Source organism: Rhinolophus sinicus, chromosome 16 (assembly GCF_057876585.1).
Source record: "Rhinolophus sinicus isolate RSI-liver-muscle chromosome 16, RSI-T2T, whole genome shotgun sequence".
Taxonomy (NCBI): domain Eukaryota; kingdom Metazoa; phylum Chordata; class Mammalia; order Chiroptera; family Rhinolophidae; genus Rhinolophus; species Rhinolophus sinicus.
The window spans coordinates 184,100,973-184,127,327 of NC_142516.1; the positions used below are offsets into that span (position 1 = coordinate 184,100,973).

A 26,355-nucleotide genomic window follows, 5' to 3' on the forward strand; every position below is an offset into this window, starting at 1 on the left:
CCTGACAAGCGCCCGCGCCGCCGCCGCCTCTGCTCCCCTCCTCGCTGCCACTCCCGCCGCCACCTCTGCGCCACTAAAGCCGCTCCCGCCGCTGCCCACGCGCTCCCGAGCGAAGGAACTAGTCCGGCCCCAGCGCACGGGCGTCGGGGAGGCGGAGCGCGGTCGCTCTGCCGCCTCAGGAAAGTTCTGAGCGAAGCCCGGCAACTCGCGGCCCCGGTAGCAACTGTTTCACCTTCCTTTTTTTTATCTCCGCCAACGGCCCCCAGCCTACAGGTCCGGGTTGCTCCGCCGGTCAAAGTGCGTGCGGACTAGTTGGCAAAGTTGAGGGCGGCGACGTCTCGGGGAACAGCTGTTTGCGTTCGGGGCGGAGGCGGCGCGCGAGCTCCTAGGCCACGAGCCAGCGAGCCTAGAAGGGTGGAGGTTCTGGATCCCGGGGAAACAGGGAGGGAGAGGAGCAGGCGGGATGACGCGGGGACTGCAGGCTTCGGGGTCGAGCTGTTCAGCTCAGGTCCCGTCGCGCTTTTGCCCCTGGCCGGTGACCTCACCCTTTATACCGACCCCACCTCTCAGGAGCCGGGAGTACCGCCCCTGGGGGGGGAGGGGAGGAGGAGGCGCGTTCGAACGCGGATTGAGGCGTCCGGGCACCCGTAGTTGGGAACCGCGCAACCCTGGTCCCGGGGCCGAAGGGAGGTGTCCGGGCTCCGAGGCGCGGGTGGGCCTCGCATCGGGCCGCGCTCCCAGCCGCCCCGCGTGGAGAACGCGAGCTTGAGCCGGACCCCGAGGCGACGCGCGGAGCGGCTGGTCCAGTCATGTGAGTTGGGTCTCAGGCTCTAAACAAGGAGGTGTTGTTTCTCCGGGCGGCCCTTTCCCCGCCGCGTCTCTCGCTCCCCCACCAGTCCTCCCCCCCCCCCGCCCTTGCCCTGGAGGCGTGACGGTCGCGCTCTTAACTCGCTCGGGACCGGCCCCAGACCGGCCGGGCCGGTTCTCTGGGCGGGGTAGAAATGCTACCCCACGGAGCACCCAGGGGCAGGGCGACGGGCTCTGGGGAGGGAGGCTGGCGGCTGGTTGAGGTTGGATGGATGGATGGCCGCCTGCGAAGCGACGGATTGCTCCTTCCACCTACACAGGCGGGGGTCGCCAGCACCCTTTTCTGTAGCTCTTGAACCTTGGGGTATTGTGAAACTTGGGGCTTGGACAGTGGCCACTGCTGCTGACTCCTCCGCCTCCTGGAAGCGGCCAGCCCTGGTTCGAGGAATGATTTCTTTTTTCCTGGCCTTGCCAGCTGAGCCGTCCCTTGGCTTCTTCAACTTTCTTGCCCTGAGGCTCAGGAACAAATTGTATCAACTGATAGTCTCGGGGGAACCACAGTCTCCCACCAGAGGAGTCTTGTGCTTTGTTCTTTTGGTGGAAGTAGCTTGCTTTAAAGCAAACTTGAAGAATTCCTTCAGGCCTCCATTACAGTAACCTCCCAGAATGCCAGAAAGAAATGGAAAGGATAAATCTTCTCTAAGATATTTCTTATTTCTTCACACTGACGACAGTAACACGAGAGAAAGAAAATATTTAACCTGTTTTCTTTAATGGAGTTTTAAATCCGGTGCAGACTTTTTCTACTCGCCTGGCAACAGAATTTCAGTTGATTGCTTCAGTCAGATAAGTGATAAAACAGGGTGCTGTGTATAACAAGACAGGATTCAGTAACAGGGGCTTATGTTTCAAACTCTAAGATGTAAAGCATACAACATCTTACCTTTTTAAATTACAATTAAGCTTAGGCTTGTTTTTCCCTTTTTCAGGGCAGACTACTGGAAGTCACAGCCAAAGAAATTCTGTGATTACTGCAAGTGTTGGATAGCAGACAACAGGCCTGTATGACAATCCCACTATTAGAGATTCTAATAATACCGTGTTTATGTGAAGTGTTCCTTTTTGATCTAAACTCAGTTTACAAAGCACTTTCCTTATACATTGCTCTTGATTTCTCAGAACATTGAAAGATTTCTATTGCTTTTTCATTCCTTGTAGGAAAGCTGTGAGCCTTTTTTTCCCTTTTCATCAGCCTAAATTATGTTAAGCCAAAAAAAAAATTATATGTTAAGCCAAATTATTTCTCTATGGCCCTTCAGTCAATTCAGTAAATGACATTGGGTATTCTCATCCGTGTTTATGAAACACCTACATTATGATGGTGTTATTTGTAATACTGTCACAAACAAAAGTAAAACTGTAAAATCCTTAATATGTAAAAAGAAGGGTTACTATAGTTTTTCTTGTATGTTTTTTGATATAGAGATTTTTGCTCTGTAAATGCTTAAATTTGAAAGGTCGTTACCTCTGTCATGGAATATGAAAATAGCAACTCTATTAAGCACTTTATAGTAGTGTATTTCTTAGTCTAGATTGATTTTCAGACATAAAACAAAAAGCAGCACCATTGCTTTTTTTCACTTGTCTTACCCATGCCATAGGACTACATACCTAGTACCTAAAGACTAGGGCATTTTTAAAATATATATCCATATCATTTTTACTTGGTAGAGTTGAATGCGTGGAAGAATAGAAGCCCCACTGTTAGTAATGTTGTATTTCTTTGGTAGACGTTATTTACTATTGTCTACAAGGAGTTTGGGGATATTTTTCTTCTGGGTTTTGTTTTTTTGTTTTGTTTTGGTCTTTTTGAAAAGGTGCTAAAGTTTGATTTAAGCCATCCTTACAGATAAATGCCACAGATTTTTGTTTTTGTTTTTTTTAGTTCATGTCTTTTATTAACCCATATACAATTGTCTTCTGGTTTGTTGAAGCAATAAGTCAGACAACATTTGCCACAATAATGTCAAAGTGGCTGCCCAGAAAAGCTCCGGCACCACAGTCATCTGAAGGGTACTCCCGACTATGGCGACTGATTTCGCCATTCTCATCCACCATATAGTATTTCAGGACAGCTAGATTACCGTTCTTTCTCTTATACTTATTCTTCTTGGGAGTGGTGTAAGACTTCTTCCTTTTCTTAGCACCACCACAAAGTCTCAACACAAGATAAAGAGTGGACTCCTTTTGAATGTTGTAGTCAGACACAGTGTGTCCATCTTTCCAGTTGCTTGCCAGCAAAGATCAGTCTGTACAGATCAGGAGGAATTTCTCCCTTACCCTGGATCTTGGCCTTTACATTTTCTGTTGTATCCGAGGGTTCAACCTGGAGGGTGATGGTCTTCCCAGTAAGGGTTTTCACGAAAACCTGCATCTTGGCGGCGATTCCATCGCAGATGGTGGATTGGAAAGCGAAATGCCACAGGTTTTTTTAAACATACTCAAATCACTGAGTCTCTTCCTTAGAGGTACCCAAGCAGTTCAGTGAACTTTATGAGTTATAACAGAGCAAATAATCCCTTCTAAGGTAGTCTTTCTTCATCTCCTTGAATCGCTAGTACACACTGATTTAACCTTTAATTAGAAAATAATTTATTTTTGAATGGGCCGTTAATATTCTTTGTGTGGTATAATCAACTTTAGGAAAGTTAAGATATGAAAAAGAGAGGATGAACGTTTGCTTTACAAAGTCACATTTTTAAAGAGGAATTCATAGTAATACTTTAGAATAGCTCAGCTAATGCATCATGTAAGAATTGATTGACAAAACTTGTTTTGCAAAGTTTACCAGAATATTCTTATTGCATACAACCAAACATTTGTAATTTAGGGAGTATTTCTGGCTGTTTTAAGTAGGTTACAATATTCACTCACCAACCTCTGTCCCCATCCATCTAGTTACCATCATTCCTCGTAGGTTACCCCTTCTTTCATTTTTTTGTCTATTTTTCTATTATTTCTGTATGCATATAGATACAGGTTTTTATTCTAGCATTCATAAAAGGTTGCATACTATATACACTATCCTACACCATAATTTTTTTATTTTTTAATTGAACAGTATAACCCAGAGCTCTCTCCACATTAATATATAGAGAGCTTCTTTGTTCTCTATTACAGCAGTCTAATTTTGATAGATAGTGCCAAATTGTCCTGCATAGGAGTTTTACATTTTGTACCACATTGTATAAAAGTGTTTGTTCACAATTTAGGAGACATTTTTTAATGTCTACTTTTCTCCCAGTTTGGAGGAATAAGGTTCTAAGAATCATTGGTTATTCTCTATGTCTCTTACCTCATGTGGCAAATAGAGCAGTACAAATTCTAGAGACTTACTGGTTTTGACACTTCATGTTGAGAGGTGTTTCCTGAAGTTAAGATTTTTTTTTTCCAATTCCCTTTTGGCTTCATGTCTTGAGTCCTCATTACATTCATATTCGCTAGATTAGTCATCAAGGGTACCTTGTATTTTTCTCCATTAATAAGGTCATCAGAGTTTATTTTAAGCACCTAGTCAGTGGGCATAATAATAAATAATGTAGTTCAGTTCTGCAGCATCATTTGATAAAAAAGGCCCAGTTGGTTTTAAAATTATTTTTATCTTTTCTGCTAGTCATTTTAGTTTCAATTTTGTTATGTTCCATTCCCATATTTGCTGTTACTTTACTGTGACTTATGATGTTTATATAGTTTTTCTTTGTATTTCTTTTTTTCATTTTTAAGAGTATTGACTTTCATGAAAGAGGAAAGAATCATAAGGAAAATGTGGCAAAGAGGATCAGTGAGGTAATTTAGTTTGTTTCTTACTTTGCCAATTTTTCCATGTAAATAACGGTTCTTTACCAAGCTTTCACTTTTATATGTGTCTTCCATAGATTAAACAGAAAAGCCTGGACAAGGCAAAGGAAGAAGAAAAGGCATCAAAGGAGTTTGCTGCAATGGAGGCAGCTGCCCTGAAAGCATACCAAGAGGATTTGAAAAGGCTTGGCTTAGAGTCAGGTAAAAAAGCAGCCAACATGTTTTAAAAGTAACATCAGAGGTCACGCTAAGTGAGCTTTTATTGTTTCCATAAACGGGTTCTACACTCAGGGTATACTCTTAGTGCTTTTCCTATGCATCATAGCCCTATTTAGACTGTGGGAGTTTGCTTATGCACTTTTGTTTTGCTTTTAAAGCTTCAAGTTTTAACACCACCATTCACAACAACTATACTACCTTCGTGGTTACGTAGTCCTAGCTCTTTGTTAGGTCAGTGGTTCATTTCAGAGACATTTGAGTTTTTTAGGTATTCGAATTATTCAGCAAAAAGGAGCTGTTCATTAAAAAATAGGCCTTGCATTATAACCACAGTTCACTTTATCCATATAGTCAAGACTGAATGGTGTTTATTTATATGGTTGAATTACAGTAAGTTAGCCTTTTGTGGACAAATTAACTGATTACTGCTAGAAGGTAGATAATTTTTTTTTCTTTTTGATTTCTTTAATTGAATATATTTGACATATAACATTGTGTAAACACACAAAGAAACAGTGTGTTTCTTTGAAACATTTGTATGTTGTAATATGATTGCCTTTGTGGTGATATTTATTGTATTAACATTATTATAGTGCAATATTATTATCTATATTCCTTACACTGTGCATGAGATCTCTATGGTTTATTTACTACCCATTGCAAATTTGTGTCCTGAAACAACATGAGTCTTATTTCTCCACTCCCCACCCCCTGGTAACCACCATTTTACTCTGTTTTTTAGGAGTTTGACTTCTTTAGATCCCACATACAATATAAAAGATATACAGTACTTGTCTTTCTCTTTCTGACTTATCTCACTTAGCACAGTGTGCTCAAGGTCCATCCATGTTGTCACAAATGGCAGCATATCCTCCTTTTTCATAGTTGAATAATAGTCCAGTTTGTGTGTATATACCACTTCTTTTTTATCCGTCTGTTGATGGGCATTTAGGTTCTTTTCATATCTTGGCTATTGTGAATAAACACAGGAGTGCGTATATATCTTTGAGACTCTGTTTTCGTTTCCTTTGGGTATATATCCAGAAGTGGAATTGCTGGATCGTATGCTAGATCTATATTTAATTTTTTTGAGGAACCTCCATATTGTTTTCCTTATTGATTGGACCAATTTACATTCCCACCAATGGTGGTATAAGAGTTCCCTGTCATATCCTTGCCAGCAAGAAGGTAGATAATTTGGGAGTTTGAGAATAGTTGAGTTCCAGATAAAAAACATTCTTTAAGTAGAATGTATCTGTCTTACTGAATTTAGGCTTTCAGTTGAGGACTTTCTGTAAGCATTTTTTCCATGGCAAATCCATTGTCCTCAAATCAGGCATATAGCAGATCTCACTTGATCTTGCAAAATGGTTGGGATAGTTGACAGGAATAGTATTCTTCACTCTCTAATAAAAACTGCTTTCAATTAAGTTTTTAAGCAAAATAACAGTTAAGTTAATTGACATTGCCCTCACAAATAAAAGTTGTAACCAGACTTCAAAAATATTTTCCTGGATATTCTTAGTTAAAATGGGGGAGGTGGTATTTCCATGAGGATAAAGCTGTACATTTTAAGAGGGAAAAGGATGTAGGTATTCCTGCAGAATTAAAGAGGAATAGTTGAAAATTCATCTCATCAATTACATAGATTGGAAGATTTCATTATGTTGCCCTATGAGCAAATAAATCTTAACATTTTATATTTAAATGGATTTTTCCTATTAAACATTTTTCATAGCCTTGTTTTCCTGAATAGGATATATATTCCTTTAAAAAGTGTAGTAATGTAGTACAAAGAAAAGAGTTTTAAAAAAACTAATTGCTTTTAAGATTTCTACAGACATCTTTAGAAATTTGTTTGTAATTTGGGGATTATTTTTTTCCCCTCAGTGATATCTCACATACAGCTTTTCTTTTAAATAGTTAAGGATATACATCATTTTTAATGTCAACCAGAATTCTTGCTAGCTATACGACCTCCAAGATTTACTATTAATAAAATTAATACAATGGTATAAATTGCTTATTGCAATGACCAATCTTGTAACAAGTGTTTAATAAAGGGTATAAAATTCCATAATAAACAGGGGAAGGGATTAAGAAGTGCAAATTGTAGTTACAAAATAGTCATGGGGATGTGATGTATCACATAGGGTGTATAGTCAGTATTGTAATAACTATGGTATCAGATGATTGCTAGATTTATCTTGGGAATCATTTCGTAAGTTATATAAATGTCTAATCACTATGTTGTATTCCTAAAACTAATATAATATTTTATGTCAACTGTAACTGAAAAATAAAAAATAATATTTTTTAAAATGCCATAAAGATGCCAACATTCATTTAACTAATTTTTTCCCGGTTAACATTTAGAGTTTTTCACTGATAGAATACCTTAGTGGGCATCTTTATGTATGGATGTTTTCACATTTATCTCTTTAGGTTCAATTTCTAGAAGTGAGATTGCAGAATCAAAGTCTGAATATATTTTATATATTGATAGTTAATACCAAGCTGTCTCCAGAAACGTCGCCAAGACTTACATTTTCACTAGAAACAAAATTAATTTATTGACTGATATTGGGAATAACTGGCTAATCCTGTGGGGAAAAAAGTAAAGCCGTAAAAACTACCCATTTTTTTCACACCCATGGATCAGACTGACTAACAATGGATTTGGTCATTCTTTTCAGTATTTATTGATGGAATGCAAAAACAATTATATTTATTTGCATTTCTTTCAATATTAATGAAGGTAAATGTTAATTTTCTAAGTTACCTTTGTACTTTTTGCCCGTTTTTGTTATAATGTGTAAGGGATCTTTCTTAGAAATATTAACCCTGGGTCCTATTTGTTACAAATATTTGTCATTTGTTTTTCGTGTGTGTGTATTCTGTTTTTATTTTTGCCATACAGAATATTTTAATTTTTATGTAGTCAAATTTAACATTATTTTACTTTGTATTCTTTTTGTAAGTATCTTTGATCTGGAATTTACATTGGTGTAAAAACATAGGAGGGACCAGGGAGAGGGGAATAGCTTTACTTTTTTCCAAATAATTAAATAATTAACCAGTTAGTCCAACATCATTTATTAAATGATCTCTTTTTCTGTGTAATAAGCACCAGGACTTTGCAGTTGGATCTGTTTCTGTTTCAGTCTGCTCTGTTTCCATTATATGTCTGCCTATTCCTGGATCAGTTTTACACTGTTAGTCTTTTCTACCATAATTTTAGAATAAGTTTTATTACCTGTTAGGACTAGATTCCCCTTATGACATCTTTTTTGTAATTTTCCTGGATATTCATACATGTTTAGTTTCCAAATGAGCTTTATAATAACATGTCAAGTTCCCCAAAGAACCTTATCAGGCTTTTGATTTGGAATAACAATGTTTTTCCACAGGGGGAAAAAGTTAGATTGTCTATTTTACCTATCTCTCATCTTTTCTCTAGAAATTACAGAGCCAAGCATACCACCAGTAACCAGCACTGTCATACCCACGTCTGTATCAAATCAGCAGAAAGAAAAGAAGAAAAGGAAAAAAGACCCTTCAAAGGGCAGATGGGTAGAAGGCATAACCTCTGAGGGTTACCATTACTATTATGATCTTATCACAGGAGGTAAGTCATTTAGGCATATAGAGAATGATAACTAACAGTTTGTCTTTGGACTTTTAGTTAATATTGGAATATTTAAATCATGAAAGATGGTATCTTAACATTTTTGCCACAATGGTAAAAAAAAAAAAAAAAAGGTACCTTCTCATAATGACTCAGTGTCATACTTAGTTAAAACCTTAATAGTGGGTTCCTTACAAATAAACTGAAGCTTTATATTTTCTCAATAAAACCTTCAAAACTATAACTACATGTAAATAAAGTATTTTATGTAGAATTATGGCATTTCGGATCCATTTCACAAATTGCAATAAAATATTCTATGAAAGAAATTTTCTATCCCAAAGCAGACTGGGAACCAGAAACTGATTTCTTTTTTGTATAGCTGTCTTGATTGACCAAGTACCATACCTCCCTTCCAATTAATGTTTTGGATATCAATTTCTAATAAGATACACAATGGAATTTCTTAGTAAGAATATGAAAAACATCTTCTTGTTTTCCTTTAAAACTAAATGTATTTGAGTTTTAAATTCTGAGATAAGTAAATGAATTTTATGTAGCATCTTACTCTCCAGAAATAAAAAATTTAGTATCAGAAATAAACAACGATGATACAAGGAGAAATTTTAAAGAGCTATAATATAATAGAGATGTAATTAAAATTACATGGGAGCTCAAAATAGTGGGGTATCAATTGTGGTTGTGTGGATCTGAGAGATTATCACAGGAATTAACTTTTGAGCTGATGTGTAAGTTAAAATGAGGATGTCAGGAATGATGTCATCATTTTTCTCCCTCGCACCTAACATAGTGCCTGGTGTGGTGTAGACACTCCATGGGTATTTTGATTGAAAAAGATTGCAGTAGGTTGTTATGAGGGTACAGCAAGCATTCCAGACAGGTAGGACAATATGACTGTAAAAAAGATTTGAATGTTTGGGACATAGTCATCTGGTGGAGGTAAAGCATAAGGTTCTTTGAAGATGTCATAGCAGAAGAAAGAGGCTGGAAAAATAGATTGGGACCATATCATACAGGGCCGGGAGGATGATGGTGCCATTTAGTGAGGTAGGAAATGTGAAAACAGAACGTTTAAGTAGGATAGTAATGAACTCAATTTTGGATGTTGAGGTTAGCATACCTTTAGAACATTAGTGTAGCGATTTTCAGTAACTGATGGTTAGAGTTGTGAGTTAGGGAGATAAATTAAGTCTGGGAGTGTAGATAATATGTTAACTTTTAGCAGTATGTGAGATCACAAGGAGAAAGAAGGGAATAAGGTAACATGGGTGGCTAGAATATATATTAAAGAAATGGATAGAAGAAAAATTAAGAATGGTCAAGAAGGCAGGAAATGAGATCAGAGAGTTAACCTGAAGAAAACTTTGGGCTCCAAGTATTATTGTAATTATTATGCTCTTCAGCATCACGATCAGTTTCGGACTACATAGAAATAGTAATAATTACTCAGGTTTGCGCTGAGCCTTCAGTGAAGTGCACGCTACAGTTTAGCAGTGAACCATAATGATTGTATGCTAGGGATTATAAGTGTTTTTCAAATTTATATAGAAACTATTTCTTACGTCTTTTCTCCGTTCTAGTGCCTACTGCTCGCTTCCTTTGTTCACCATCCTACTTTATACTGTTTCTCAGCAACACTTCATTTTAATTCCTGCGTACTTCATCTTATTCCTTCTTAGAGTCATTCATTCCATCTCTCCCTCTCCCCTGCCCCAAGATACCAAAAGGCTATCTCATTCCTTCCAAATGGATCAAGCCTGAATTCCATGAAGTTTTTAAGGGAAGTCCTACCTGGCTCTAATAATTCCTCTGGAAGTACCAGTAACTTTTAATCTCATTCTGTCCTTCCTTCTTGGTTGCATAGCATTCACATGTATTCACAATACTACTGGAATGTATGTTGGTTCTTTTTGTTTTTCAATTCTGTTTTTAACTATAGACCTGTAGTGTTTTGTACACATTGAATATCTTGTAAATTTTTTGCCAAATTAAAAAACTTTGGAAAGTTTTTCTTAAGCAAAAAGGTTTTATAAATGCACTATATTTTGTTTTAAGCATCTCAGTGGGAGAAACCTGAAGGATTTCAAGGAAACTTAAAAAAGGTAACTGAAGTACATTGTGTCTTTGCTTTATTTTTTGAAAGTGATTGGCTTCTAGGGTTTTTGTAGAGTTTTGTTGAGCAAATTTACTTCCAAATAAGCCATCCCCACCCCCATCCCCACCACTTTGTTCCTTTCTTCCTGTAATCCTTTCAGTAGAAGGCTGGGTGGAGATTAAAAGTGATGTCTACCCAAAAACTCCATGCAGGGCAAATATTATTAGTTGCCACTCACATGTCCCTGTCCATCTGTGAAGAATTGTTCCTAGCTTTCAGAGGTGACACATTTTCTCCCTGAAAGTTGGCCTATGATTGACCCCTAACTTCCAGGTGTCAAGAGGAAAGAAAAGGGTGGCTAACTCTTAGTTGACTAACACATAAACCACATCATTATCTTCAGTTTATGCTGGTTCTTTCCTCCTATTTAGACAGCAGTGAAGGCTGTTTGGATAGAAGGTTTGAGTGAAGACGGTTATACTTATTATTATAATACAGAAACAGGAGGTAAGTACTACCTTTGGTTATCTTAACTATCTAAAAATATACCTGAAACTGTTCAGTAGCCTGCTGATGAATCATCTAACTAGGGAATTCTAGTACATACAGTGATAAACATTTTTATAGCACATGTGTATTATTTTTTTATAATTTAAAAACATCAATACAGTGGAAAAGCAAAAATGATTTCTATGTATAACACTGCTCTACGTGGTGCTATTCTTAATTGGTACTGCATGCTCACATTTTGAAAAGAGTCGTTTTTACTTTCTCTACCATTACTGATTTTTATCATGATTATTTTAGAAATATAGTCATTACCTTGAAAGGTACCTGAGAGATAGATCCCCTAGTTCGACTTGCCTTTTCTTTTTCAAAAAAATAAAACTGATACTATCTTAGGAGTGGCTGAGATTGTCAAATTTTCACTTTTACTAATTTAATAATGTTTCGGTTATATAAATACTTATAAAACAGGCATAATTGTTATCTATGTTTTTCAAATTAAGATTTTATCTAATTTAATTTCATAAAACTGATTTTTAAGTAATTGTTTTTGGTTTGTTCAGTTAGACTTATCAAAATAGCTATAGTACTTGTGTAGTTTTGGCAAGTTTTTCTTGTTTTAATTGCTCCTAACCAAAGCCCTCTACATAGCATTAAACCTTTTAGGAAGAAAAGGCCTTTTTAATCTCTTAAGTAGACACCTAGCCTACCCAGTGATAGCAGTGGTTCTATCTAAGAACCTTTAATTTGAGGTACTGGATAGTTACAGAGATTAAGTAATTTATAACATAGCCCTAGAGTTGGATCCCAGCTCAGCGCACAGCTTCTGTCCTTACAGTTTTGTGATTGTGGGCAACTCACGGAGCCCGTAGTTGCTCGTAAGTACAGTAGAGACCTCGATCGTGCACTCCGTGGGGTCATGAGTCAGATATCTATAAAGTTCCCAGAACAGGGTCTGGTACACATTAGACACTCAACCAATTATTTATTTCCTGAAAATTCTTTTCTTACTTGTGTGAAATAGAGACAATGAAAAGTAATTTTTTCATTAGTGCTGAAAAGTATCCTATATTAATAAGGGACTTTCCTCAACAATTTTGATGTATGTCTAGACCAGTGTGATTATTAATAGAGTTCCTTTCACTCTTGAAACTGTCCCAACTGGACAATAAATCTTGGAATCACTTCTTTTATTAAACTTAAAAATAGAGAATAACTGCAAGATAATTAGAAATGCCATCATTTTACTAAAAGCCCAATAAACCACTGGGTGGCAGTAGAGGTCAATCAAGATTTTTTTTTCCTGCTATAAAAAATGAGAAATTATGTTTATTCAGATTTTTACAGTGTGACTTCATTTTGTGAAGATCCCAGGAAATCTGATGTGTGCTCATTAATACATATTTCCTGAAATTGGTATCTGTAAATTATGAGAGTCCTTAAAAAGTATTACCCAGTTCTTAGGTCTCTTTCTATAGTTGATACATCTAATGAATCCAGATTGTTTGAAATCAATTTCTGAAAGATACAAGAGCAAGAGCTTACAGATGTCTTATTATCTTCTTGATCAAGAGATGGTGTAAAGGGCCGGCCCGGTGGCTCAGGTGGTTGGAGCACCATGCTCCTAACACCTGAAGTCACCAGTTCGATTCCCACATGGGCCAGTAAGCTGTGCCCTCTACAGCTAAGATTGTGAACAACAACTCTCCCTGGAGCTGAGCTGCCGGGGGCTGCTGTGTGCTACCATGTGCTATGAGCCGTCGGTGGCCAGCATGAGTGGCCAGCGTCCGACTGCCTCAGCCGGGGGTAACACAAGGTTCATAACACCAGCATGAGCCAGGGAGCTGTGTCCTACACAACTAGACTGAGAAACAACGGCTTGAATGGGGAGGGCAGGGGAGGTGGAAGAAAGGGGGGGGGGAAGATGTTGTAAAATAGATGCAGTGTTGTCATTTAATAATATAATTGACAGGAAGATTTATATTGGGAATTACTTCTGAATTTAATTGGCAACCAAATAACATGACCATTAAAATGTGTTGAATAGAATCCAGATGGGAAAAACCTGATGATTTCATTCCACACTCTGGCGATCTGCTTTCTAGTAAAGTCAATGAAAAGTCACTTGGCACCCAAGAGGAGTCCAAATCATCAGATTCCCACAGTGATTCTGATGAGGAACAGGAAGCAGAAAAAGGAGAGGTCTCTACAGCGGAAAAAGGAGAGGTCTCTACAGTGGAAAAAGGAGAGGTCTCTACAGAAACACAAAAGATAAAAATAAAGTTTAAGGTAGGTTCTTGATTTACTCTTTTCAAGTTTATCAATTTATAAACTCTACAGACTTTCAGTTTTCTGGTAGAAGACAGACATAAAATGAAAATGTATTTTGGCAACTGGATAGTTATACCATTTATTATATCTATTTGGTAGCAAGACAGTAAATTCACTTTTAGACCTAAGTTTGAGATGCCTCTGTGACATTTGGAGAAGTGTCTGAATGTCCAGGCTACAAATGCTAATTTGCGTTATCATCAGCATACTGGTCATAATTTAAATCTCAGAATGGGTGTGGTTACCTAGGAAAATGACCTTAATGAACATTAAACATTTAAGTGGCAGGCAGAGAAAGTGGAGCCCATGAGGTAGAATGAGGAAAGAGTGATTAGAATGGTACTCAGAGAAGCAGAATTTAATATGCTGGAAGCCAAAGGAATAGAGAGCATCAGGGATTAATTAGGCGTAAAAAGAAAAATGTCCATTGAATTTTGCAGTAATGAGGTCCTTGATGCCCTTCTAGCAGTTTCACCAGAGTATTGGGTGGCAGATTACAGGGGGATGAAAAGTGATTCACTGTGTGGTATATGTGTATGTGTGGTTTGGATATGAAATGAAACTAGAAATCATGGTAGGATGGTTGCTACATATTGACTTTTAATCTTAAGGGATTGGTTATGGTGGTGATGGTGGTGGGGTTTTCATTGAGAAGGACTCCATAGGAAGTAGAAAGGGAATACCAACAAGGGTCAGTGGGTAGGTTGGTCTTGAACAAGGAATAAACTTATTGTCTGTGAGAAGGTAAGGTTTGCATTTTCTGGAAGTTGGTATGACTATGGATGAGTTGGTGTCCCAGAGGAAGTTGAAAGAGTCATGCCCTGTAGCCTCAATTTATTCATTCACAAAGAAATCAAGATTGCTCACAGAGAACGAGGAGCTTTGGGGAGTGTGACAACATTAATGGATTGAAATAGTCACTGAGCTGGAGTGGGAGAGGAAATGAACCAAGTAAGAGGATTGACAGGTGGTACTGAGTGCCCAGCCATGGCAGTAAAGTAAAAACAGACGTTTATATAGCAGTGCTAGTCTTGCTTTCATGACTTCCAGGAACACTCAGGTGCCCAGGTGCCAAAGCAGACAAGACACGTAGCATTGATCCTGGTTGACACTGCGGGCCTGAGAGCTGAAGAAATATCAGAGATGCTGGGCAGAGGGTACTTGGAGGCCACAGCTAGGAGCTTGTCATTGCCTGGAATTTCTCTCCCTACTCTATCGATCTTGGTGGAGCTTAGCGTACGGGACGTATCTAGTTTGTAGAGGAGCAGCAGCAAAGAGTAGTAGTCATCTCACAGTGTTTCACAGTCAAGTTTAGGTAGCCCAACATCCAACCTGGGACAGATAGTATTAATTTAAAGCAAACAAAATACTACAGAATACAGGTAAACAAGGACAAGCTACCTATAATCCTATCATGTATGACACGTGGGAGCTAAATACAGGCATGCCTCGTTTTGTTGCACTTCGCTGTATTGCACTTCACAGATGTTTCATGTTTTGCAAATTGAAGGCAAGACCCTCCACCAGAAAAAGATTACACGACTTGCTTTATTGCAGTGGTCTGGAACTGAACCCGCAATATCTCTGAGGTATGATGTATAGTGAAGACCAAAGTCATTGGTTTTGAAGCTCACAAAACTGAGGCTAGGGAATTTTTAAGCTCTAGGATGACAACAAGAGTTTGAATAGAGAGAACTTGGTGCCAGAGTTGCCACAATCGTTAGTGGCCAGAGGTCATTAGATCACATTGTAGGGAGAATAGAAGAGAACTGTATAGAAGGTGGTGGTGTGAGCCTCAGAGGAGGCGACATTCATTGCATGAGGATCAAAGGAAAAAGGTATCCTGACCTTAGTAAATACGTTTTATTTTTTAGAAAAAGTCATGGGCTGGAAGGGTCAAGATTGCTCAGAGAAAGCGCATGCCGCCTCCTAGTCCTGTGATAACAACAGCATGAGGGAATGAGTTTACATCCATTCAAAGAATTGCAAACAAAACTGTCCCAGGAATGCCACCCACGGTTGGGTTGTGCAGTTTGCGAAGAGGCTGAAATCTAATGCATTGTCCGCTTGCCAAATTGGGTCACCGGGCTTTGTTATCCCAGATTAGGGGGTATCATAAAAGCACCAGTGCTAGCCAGGGACTCCTGTGGGAACTGCTTCTACCTGCAGGGTGTGTCTTTTTCTAATTTCACGTAGCTACCAATTGTATAGACCACTGAAGTTCTGGCAATGTCCTCAACATGAAGGTGGATTTCAGTTAAGACTAGGTAGTAGTTTGAGGGAGTTCTTCAAATAGATAATGGCTGTGGAAGGGTCCAATGACATGGCATTAAATTCAAAAGGAGCACAGTATGAAGGAAGGCCACTGTTGGATGTGTAAGTAAGGAGAGAAAGGAGAAAAGAGCGGATGAAAAAGGCCAGTGTATGTCTTTAATTGTAGAACATTAATAGGTGCATGCTCTATTATTTTAAAAAGCAGCCTTGGACATCGTGTGTTAATATTTTAGAAGTAATGAAAAACCTAATCAAGCATGAAAGCTTTTTATGTACATTTGTTATGTGCAAATTTAAAACATTAAGTGAGTTAATGTATTGTTATTTATAAATCAATTACAAGACTACGTTAAAGAAATTTTGTTTCTGTCCTGGTAGTGTGTTATTCTTGACTTTGACATTTCAGGAAAAAAATAAAAATAGTGGTAAAGGAACTGAACCAGAAAAGCAGAAAGAAAAAAATATCCAAGAGCAGAATTCATCAGGTCCAAATGAAGAAAAATCCAAAGTTCATAAAAAATCAAACCCCTATGGAGAATGGCAAGAAATTAAGCAAGAAGTTAAGTCTCCGTAAGTACCTGAAACATAATCCCACGGTTATTACAAGTATTTTATCTCTCAGTACTTCCATAAATCGCAGTAACTACTTTGAAGGATGAGGTGCTCATTAAAAGTGGAGCTCATTTATTTCTAGAGTGGTTTTCTTTTTCTTTTTTTTTTTTTCCCTTTTTTTAAAATTTTTTATTGGGGAACAGTGTGTTTTTCTGGGACCCATCATTTCCAAGTCAAGTCTTTGTTTTCAATCTAGTTGCGGAGGGCATAGCTTACTGGCCCGTGTAGGAATTGAACCAGTGCCCTGGGTGTTATGAGCACTGCGCTCTAACCAACTGAACCAACTGGCCACAAATCAGTGTTTCTTAAGGCTTAAAAAAAATCTTCAGGTGAACGAAGTATCTACATGAGTTAAGCAGCTAGTCTGCAAAATATTAATGCTTTGATGTGGTAATGTAAGATGACTATTCTGTCGATACTTTTATAATGAAATTATTTATTGTTAAAACTGTAATGGGGCCAGCCCGGTGGCTCAGGCGGTTAGAGCTCCATGCTCCTAACTCCAAAGGCTGCCGGTTTGATTCCCACATGGGCCAGTGGGCTCTCAACCACAAGGTTGCCAGTTCGACTCCTGCAATGGATGGTGGGCTGTGCCCCCTGCAACTAAGATTGAACACGGCACCTTGATCTGAGCTGCCGCTGAGCTCCCGGGTGGCTCAGTTGGTTGGAGTGTGTCCTCTCTACCACAAGGTTGCCGGTTCGACTCCCGCAAGGGATGATGGGCTGTGCCCCCTGCAACTAGCAACGGCAACTGGACCTGGAGCTGAGCTGCGCCCTCCACAACTAAGATTGAAAGGACAACAACTTGACTTGGAAAAAAGCCCTGGAAGTACACACTGTTCCCCTTCACCCCCCAAAAAAACCTGTAATTGAAAAGGTCATTTTTTTCACAAGATAGAGTAATGCAAGTTTTGGACAACTTTTTATGTATATAGTTAGAATTGATTCCCTAGGGATAACACACCACAATACAGTTTAGAACTGCTATTATGGTGCTACTATTATTATGAAATGTACACGTTGTATATGTTACTGAATGAAATATTAGGAAATACGTATTTAATACTACATAGTGCCAGGCACCATGATAAGCATCTTGACTGTATTCCTTGAAGTTGCAGAAATAGTAAGACTACATGACTTCAACCCTGCTTGGCTCCTTAGGTGACTTACAACAGGAAGGTGGTCCTACTATACCGACATAGCCTATATGTCAAAGTTGAGATTTCTCAAATTTTGAGTATTTTTTGTGTGTGTGTGATAAAAGCCATTCTTGTTAAATTTTAACCACTCAGCCAGTTTAATATGTGATGGATTGTGTTAGGCTAATCGACTTCATAAGTAGGTTAGCCTAATTTCTTAAGGGTTTTTTTCTCTTTAAAAATAACCTACATATGTTTATTACAGAAAATTTTTGAAAATGAAGAAAAGCATAAGAAGAACTCGTTGAGTTACCCAGAGATACTGTTAACATTTTGAAGTATTTTTCCCAATTTTTATCTTTTTCCCTATTTAGCATTATATTATTAGTATCCTATTTAAATTTTTAAGTATGTTATTTTTAATTGCAATATAATATTTAATCATTTAGATTTGCATTGATTTTTCTCAGCCATTCCCTTTCTGTTGACATTAAGGTTATTTCTGCACTTTTTGTTTTTATAACTAACTCATCAGGGATATTAGTCCATAGTTTTATTTCCTTGTATTATCCTTATATAGCTTTTATATCAGGGTAATGTTAGCCTCCAGTAATTAATTGGGAGTGTTCCCTTCTCCAGTTTTTCGGAAGAGTTGGAGGGGGATTGGCATTAATTCTTTAAATGTTCGATAAAATTCACCAGTGAAACATCTAGTCCAGGGTTTTATTGTGTTGGGACGTTTTTGATAATTGGTTCAGTATCCTTAGTTGTTGATATCTTCAGATTTTCTATTTCATCCCGACTCCATTTTAGTAGGTTGTATGTTTCTAGGAATGGATCCATTTTTTTTAGGTTATCCAATTTGTTGGCATATAATTGTTCATGGTAGTCTTTTATTATCCTATGTATTTCTGTGGTATCAGTTGTAATGTCTCTTCCTTCATTTCTGATTTTATTTGAGCCTTCTCTCTTTTTTCCTTAGTATACCTAAAAGTTTGTCAATTTTTTCTTTTCAGTAAACCAGTTCTTAGGTTTCTTAATCTGTTCTATTGTTCTTTTGGTGTCTTATTTCATTTATTTCTGCTCTGATCTGTTATTTCCTTCCTTATGCTAACTTTGGGCTTAGTTCTTTTTCTAGTTACTTGAGGTGTAAAGTTAGGCTGTTAGTTTGAGATCTTTCTTTTTTCTTGTTATAGGTGTTTATCCCTATAAACTTCTTTCTTAGAAGCACTTTTACAGCATCCTATAGGTTTTGATATATTATGGTTCCTTTTTTTAAAAAATGTTTTGATTTCCATTTCGTTTCTTCTTTAACCCATTAATTGTTCAGAAGTGTGTTCGTTTTCATATATTTGAAATTTCCAGCTTTCCTCCAGGTGTTGACTTCTAGTTTCTTACCACTGTGGTTAGAAAAGATACGTGGTATGATTTCAGTCTTCTTAAATGTGCTAAGAATTCTTCATGACTTATCATATGATTGATCTATCCTGCAGAATGTTCCATGTGTTCTTGAAAAGAATGTGTGTTCTGCCGCTGTTGGATGGAATGTGCTGTATATGTCTCTAATGTCCATTTAATATACAATATGTTGCAAATGCAACGTTTTTTTCATTTGCTATTGATCTGTCCAGTGTTGAAAGTGGTTTATTGAAGTCCCCTACTATTATTGTATATTATCTATTTCTCCCTTGAGATCTGTTAGTATTTGCTTAATATATTTAGGTGCTCAGATGTTGGGTTCATATATATTCACAATTGTTATATCTTCTTGATGACCCCTTTATCATAATATAATGACTTTCTTTGTCTCTTGTTCACATTTTTGGCTAGGTTTGTTTTGTCTGGTATAAGTGTAGTTCAGTGCTCTCTTGGTTTGCACTTTCATGAAATGTCCTTTTCCATCCCTTTACTGTAAACCTGTGTGTGTCCTTAAATCTGAAGTGGGTCTCTTGTAGGCAGCATATCATTGATTATTTTTTTATCCATCCAGTCACTCTGTGCCTTTTGACTGGAGAATTCAATTTGTTTACATTTAGAGTAATATATGATAAGGACATACTAGTGCCATCTTACTATTTTTTGGTTGTTTTGTTAGTCCCCTTTTCCTTTTTTTCCTCCCTTGCCTTTGTGAATTGATGATAGTGCACAGTGCTATGCTTTGATTGCCTTCTTTTATATCTTGTGAATCTGTTTTATGTTTTTGTTTTGTGGTTACCAGGATGCTTATATAAAACATCTTATATACAGAGGGTACCAAAAAAGTGAAAAACGCATACACGTTTTAAGAAAGGAAAAAACTATTAAAATTGTAATACTCAATATATACCAATTACAAAAGATGAATACAAGTCACGTTTGACTTCTGCAGTTACAAGAGGTGCTCAAAGTGGTTACCATCAGCATCCAGACACTTCTGATTGCGGCGAACTACTGTTTGAGCAACGTTGACCAAAGTGTCCACTTGTATACATTGCTTTTTGGCACCCTAGGTATATGTAACAGTCTGTCTTACACTGACAATAACTTTGATCACATGCAAAAAGTATCCTATTGTGTATCCATTAACAAATTGTTTTAGCTATTCCTAATTTTAAGGTATTTATCTTTTAACCTTTATACTAGAGTTAAGTAATTAACACACCATCCTAATAAATTTGTGTATTTGGTATCTGACTATATGCTTACTTTTACCTTTTTTTTTTGGCATATTTTTGTTAGTAATTAGCAACCTTTCGTTTCAGCTTAAAAATCTTCTTCCAGCATTTCTGGTAAGGCAGTTTTAGTGGTGATGAATACCCTCAGTTGTTTTTGTTTTGTTTTGTTTTTGTTTTTTGATTAGGGAGTTTTTATCTTGCCTTCATTTCTCAAGGACACCTTAACTGGGTAAAGTATTCTTGGTTAGCATTTTACTTCTTTGAGCACTTGGAAAATATCATTATATTCTCTTCTGGCTTGCAATGTCTCTACTGAGAGATATTCTCTGAGAAGCTCATGAAATTCCCTTTTATGACTGCAATTCTTTTGTTACTTTTAAAATTCTCTGTTTGATTTTAGACAGTTTTATTAAAAGGTGTCTTGAAAAACCATTTTTTTGCATTGGAATTTTGATGTGACCTATATTAGCTTCAACTTAGATGTACAAGTCTCTCCCCACATTTGGGAAGTTTTCAGCCATTATTTGTAAAATGAGGAGCAGGAATTGGGTGGGGCCTCAGGAATTACTGCCTAGGACTGAAACGTGGGCAGGATTCTCCATCTTCAATCCTTATCTTTGTAGAACTCCTTTCTCTAAATAGGAGGACTGGTAGGAGATTTGATACTTTTAGCCACTAGAGAGTTCAACAATGATCTTTCTGGTCCATGTTCAAAAAGCTCATGGAGGATACTGATGGGTGTGACATGAGTTCCTTGCTCTTTCATGGACCGTTGCCTGTGTAGAAGGTAGGATACTGTGATAGGTCATGTTAATCAGGTACTGATCTCTGTACTAGTCGGCTAATATGTACATTAACCATGTGGATTGTTGAAGGGCTCGTTCCTTAGAAAGAGGGTGCCAGACAGACAGCAGCACGAAGTCAGCTACACTAGGAGATTGAGATGCCATGCTTTTCCTCTTGTGCTGTGTAAGCCCCCAAGTCCTTGTCACTTGTCAGTCCGTGGCAAAATCAATTTCCATAAGTACCTCTCACTTACCCACCTATACAACTTGTATTGCTGATCATATATAAGCACAAGCATTTCCTCAGATGACATACGTGGTCTGACGATTAAGTTCGTGAAATTGTTGGAACGATGTCACTAACCTTTTTTGATATCAGGGATTATTCATTATGAATTTGTACCAACTGGACAAACAGTTAACCAAGGTTACTATTTGGAAGTGCTGAAAAGGTTGGGTGAAAAATTGTCTGACCTCGTATGCTTTGTGCAATAGGAATGAAAGAATAGATGGGACTTTCCTGATGTGTCCACCTAAATAAGGGCTCAGTATCTTAATGTTGTAAAATAAGTATTTTAAAAGAGTTTCCCACTCGACTGACCAACTTCTAAGTTCTCACTATTATCATCAATAAAAAGATGATTCTGGAGCTTTGGTAGACCCAGAGGTTATGTGAAAATGTCTTACTGTGTCAAGTAATGGGTTTATTTTCACTTTCCATTCTAGTGAGGAGGTAGATTTGGAACTTCCAAGCACTGAAAATGAATATGTGGCAACTTCAGAAGCTCATGTTGGTAGGGAAACCAAAGTGGTTTTTAAAGAAAAAACAGTCACTTCTCTTGGAGTCCTGGCAGATGAAGTGGCCCCAGTCTTCAAAAAGAGAAGAACTGAAAATGGAAAATCTAGAAATTTAAGACAACGAGGTGACGATCAGTAATTGTAAAAGAGCCTTTTGTGTGGGCTTCAAGGACAGAACGGAGACTGCACGTCTTAAACGCTTCTCTGATTTCTAAACACTTGATTGCTGAAAATTTAGGTTTATTCTAAATGTATTTTATGTGAATTCAGAATCTTTTTTGTTCCTAGAATGAAAGCCTACCATAGTGCATTATAATACAGTGTATTATGTTCCATGTCTTAAAAAATGCTAATTATGTCATAAGATGCTATGTATCTGTTATTTAAAACATGGAAAAGCAAGGCCTTTATTCCATTCTTACTTATATGAACATACTTATCCTGCACTGAAAATGCATTACTTCTGCACGCCGAGTACTGTTGTCCAAGATGTAAGAATCAGACCACATAAGAGAAGAGTCACAGCCCAGTGATAATTCAGTTCTGAGGGTCCTGTCAGAAGGCTGAGGGAGAAAGTGTGTGCATATTGGCTAACATTACTCAACTGAAGGTCAAGGGCCAAGAAGGACTGCAGCTCAGGTATTTCAAATGCAGCGCTTAATGCAGAGTGCAAATTGGACCAAAGATAGAAAGGTGTATTTGCCCAGTTCATTTGAAAGCAGCAGCCACTGCTTAAGCATTTTTACTTAGCGGTAGGAACTGGGGATATAAAGATGAAAAAGACATATCCCTATTCACGACTTCACATTCTAGCGTAGTCCTTTTTCCCTCTGTTTAGCAGCCTTATATGTACTGAAAAATTTTTAAGGTGTATTTAAAACAATGTAGATGAAGGCTTGAACAAAAATAGTACGAGCTCTGGCTTCAGTAAAAGTTTTTAGTGTTTTCTGAGACAAATAGGAAATTTCCTGTTTTCTGGCTAAATTTCTTAAAAAGTGGCATTTTCTTATTCATTTGAAGTAGATACCTTCCCTTTATTACTCCAAATTCTTAAAATTATATTTTTTATAAAATGTACAGTATTTAATGTTTGGTAGTAAATATTTGCCTTTTTAAGGTTACTAGTATGTGCAAGAAAATGATAGCTTATTAAAAACTTTATGAAAGAGTAAATTAAATACTGGTTTTTGTTTGTTTTTGAATTCTGATACTGATTAGAGTCAACTTAGCATTGGTGAAATAGTATTTGGAGATTTCTCTTTATATTTGTTTTATTTACTTACTTGGGTGTGTCCTGAATGTAGAGCATTATGAAGTATTTTAGATTGTCTGAGTCCACCTGTCATCTAGCCGTGCAGTGCATTTTGTTGCTTGACTCTCAGTTGGGAAGATGGAAGACTATAAATGGAATGCTGCTGTATTTTACCCACATTTAGCTTATACAAAATACACAATTGAAGACTTTTTGTAAAACTACACTTGTAACGTATTCCTCTTTGATGTGTTCTTTAACTGCTTTGCCTTTGTAATAAGACAGTATTCTTAGAAGTTTGAAGGTAAATCTTTAATAGTACTTTTCTATTTGCTTTGAAAGAATAAGAAAAGAACTTGTCAGTTTGCCTAGATTTTTTTCAGAAGTTAAATGTTTGATATCATTTTTACCATTACCTTTCTATTATTTATGTGTGTGTGTGTGTGTGTGTGTGTGCATACATACACACACACACACATAGTATGGGGTCTGATCAAAAAATACAGTGAATGTTTAAAAAAATATATTACAGTAAAAAACACATTGCCATTAATCCTCAAAATACTCTCCCTCGCTTCAAACACACTTATCCCATCATTCTTGCTGTTTTCTGAAGCAGTTCCCGAAGTCCTCTTTCATGAATGTCTTTAGTTGTGCTGTCATGGCTGCCTCGATATCCTGAATCATTTTGACTTTGGGGAAGAGCCAGAAGTCGCACGGTGACAGATGCAGTGAATAAGGTGGATGAGGATACATCGTATTTTTATTTGACAGAAATTGCCGTGTACCAGAAGTCATGTGTGACATGGAGCGTTGTCATGATGGAGGATGAAGCAAAGACACTCACAAAACAGGACTTCCAGAACTGCTTCAGAAAGTGGCAAGAACTATGGGATAAGTGTGTTCGAAGCGAAGGAAAGTATTCTGACAAGCATTAATGGCAATGTGTCTTTTACTGTAATAAATTTTTTTTAACATTCACTGTATTTTTCAATCATACCTCGTATATGTATACGTGGGAGATTATGTTATATTTTTATTATAAATATAAAACTCCAAATAGAAAAATAAGTTAAATTAAAAAGTCCCAGTAATCTCTGACCCCTCCCCCATGGCCACTGTGGGTTTTTTCCCCCCAGGCATGTGAACACTGGGTGTGTATAGGTAACCATTACGACACCCAGATCCGTGAGGTCCACTCTCTGGATGAAATCATATTCAAAGAAGCATGATCCAAATAGCCAAAACTGTTTTTTGTTTTTTAATGCAGTTTTTATAAATTCTGAAAACTATCAGGGAAAACAATGCTTACTGATTTTTAAGTGTTGAAAACTAATAATTAAAATAGTATGGTACTTCCGTTTGCAACAATATGGATGGACCTAGAGAATATGCTAAGTGAAATAAGTCAGATGGAGAAAGACAAATACCATATGATCTCACTTATATGTGGAATCTAAAGAAAAAGATAAATGAATGAACTAATCAGAAAAGTCTCAGAGACATAGAGGAAAAACTGAGGTTTGCTAGAGAAAAGGGGGTGGGGATGAGGGGGAGGAGGGGATTAGAAAGCACAATCGGTAACTACAGGGTTACCACGGGGATACAAAAGTAATCAATAATGTTGTAAAGATTTTGTAGGGTATCCGATGGACACTTGTCTCATTAGGGAGACCACCTCAGGGATGGTGCAGATTCCTGATCACTGCACTGTACACCTGAAGCTGAAGCTGAACAATAATGAATGTCAATTACAATTTTATATATATATATGTGTAGTTACAAGAAGCGGAGTACAGCATTAAGAATAGAGGCGGTGAAAATGTAACGGCTGTGTGCGATGTCAGAGGGGTAGTAGATGTGGGGAGGGAGGTTATCACTGTGTGAGGGATATAAATGATAAATGTCTAACTTACATTGCTTTGTACACCTGAAACTAATAAAAAAAGAGTCAGCATTTATCAGATTGCATTTAGAAAAGAACAAAGTTCTGCCATGTGCTGATGAAAACAGGGATAAAATAAAAATATGAAGAAAATATAAATTTTTTAAAAGATGGTACACCAATATCATTATTATTAATATACAGAATAAAATGTTAAAGCAAAGTATTAGTGATAAAGAGCATCATTACTATGGTATTTGTTCACATACGGGCATATCCTATATAGAGTTTGTTTCTGATTGTCTTGTTACTGTGCCAGCACCACACTTCATTATTGTGTTTTTGTAGCATATTTTAACATCTGGTAAAGCAGATATATTACCTTTCTGTTTTAAATGTTCACATCCAGTCATTATTTCAAGTCACATTTTGTGAAGTTGCCACTTCTGCCTTCCCCCACAAAAACTCTTATTTCGTACCCTACCTACTGAGTTGGTAACTCCATCTTCTCATCTGTCAACATTGTTTTTTCATGTAGTCAGTTCTTTTATGTCTCTAAAGTTTTGTAGTTTTCGCCCTATGAGCCCTACAAGTTTCTTGAAATGTAAGCTCCCTGAGGGCAAAAGCTTTGTCTTATTTGTTCACACATCATAAGTACATGGCACATCATAAATGCTTAATATTTATTTGGTGAATAAGAAAAATAATCAGAAGAAAAAAATGAGCTAAAAAAGGGAAATACCGATAACTCAGAACTACAACTGGAAGTCATTTTTCACCAATCATTATCAAAGATCAAATCATTTGTTTATGAAGATGTGGGAGAACAGGTGATCTTATACACTGCTAGTTAAAGTATATGCATTAATCTTTTTATGATGTTTTGACATAAAAATCTTGCTGCCCAGAGAGAGACTGCCCCTTCCAGGGCTATCCCTGTCTTAGAGATAGCAAAGGGCTTGCCCAGAGCACAACTTTCATATACAAACCAACCAATCCCAAGTTCATGGCCCCAACCACCCCCCATATCTAACTCACACCAAGCCAGTGTTTCCTCCGCGCTAAGTCGTCCAAGGCCAGATACCAGGCAACTACAGAGACCACTCCTATAGCCCAGAGCCCTCCAGAATTATTCAAACTAGCCAATTCCAAACTGTTTGCCCTGCATTGCCTGCCCTGCGGAAACTCCAGGAAAGACTTTAGCTTTGACTTACCCTTCATTCCTGTCTTCTGTCAGAACCTGGTGTTTCTCCTGTGGTCCTGTGGCCTGCACTGACCTCCCCTCTCAGACCTGTGAGGAGAAAAAATTTCCTCTTAGCAAACCTCATTCTTATCTCTGCTAGTGGCCACACCTACTTTACTATGCCATATTCAACAGGTATGTTGATAGAACAGTATAAATTGATACGACCTCTACAGAGAGCAATTTTTCAAAATATCAAAATTTGAAATTTCAATACGTGTTAACCCTGGCAATTCCACTTACA

The 26,355-nt window shown here is 37.5% G+C and overlaps 2 protein-coding genes and 1 pseudogene across 3 annotated transcripts in view; 1 reads left to right on the top strand and 2 right to left on the bottom strand.

Moving 5' to 3' along the window:
- Positions 1–140, bottom strand: part of ELF1 (E74 like ETS transcription factor 1) — a 97,979-nt gene extending 97,839 nt beyond the window's left edge. Inside the window, exon 1 of the mRNA XM_019755285.3 lies at positions 2–140. The gene's annotated coding sequence lies outside the window, so the exon portion shown is untranslated. The remainder of the gene's footprint in view (position 1) is intronic.
- WBP4 (WW domain binding protein 4) lies at positions 78–25,091 on the top strand. Of its 2 annotated transcripts, none has more exons than XM_088792996.1 (10): positions 78–216; positions 1,797–1,869; positions 4,591–4,653; positions 4,743–4,866; positions 8,345–8,512; positions 10,589–10,635; positions 11,060–11,135; positions 13,183–13,424; positions 16,147–16,310; positions 21,660–25,091. In XM_088792996.1, the coding sequence occupies exons 4-10, from the start codon at positions 4,806–4,808 to the stop codon at positions 21,868–21,870; spliced, it is 969 nt and encodes a 322-aa protein (XP_088649122.1). In that variant the 5' UTR covers positions 78–216; positions 1,797–1,869; positions 4,591–4,653; positions 4,743–4,805; the 3' UTR covers positions 21,871–25,091. The 2 variants fall into 2 exon arrangements, with proteins under 2 accessions (XP_088649122.1, XP_019610847.2); XM_019755288.3 differs by lacking the exon at positions 78–216 and adding an exon at positions 655–811.
- Positions 2,809–3,241, bottom strand: LOC141571381 (ubiquitin-ribosomal protein eS31 fusion protein pseudogene; annotated as a pseudogene).
- Positions 25,092–26,355: the final 1,264 nt, after the last annotated feature.

Bases quoted from the DNA above. Each gene is read 5' to 3' on its own strand.
- WBP4 (XM_019755288.3), top strand. The intron at 10,636-11,059 runs GTAACTGAAGTA...CCTCCTATTTAG, and splicing joins TTCAAGGAAACTTAAAAAAG to ACAGCAGTGAAGGCTGTTTG. The intron at 13,425-16,146 runs GTAGGTTCTTGA...TTGACATTTCAG, and splicing joins AGATAAAAATAAAGTTTAAG to GAAAAAAATAAAAATAGTGG.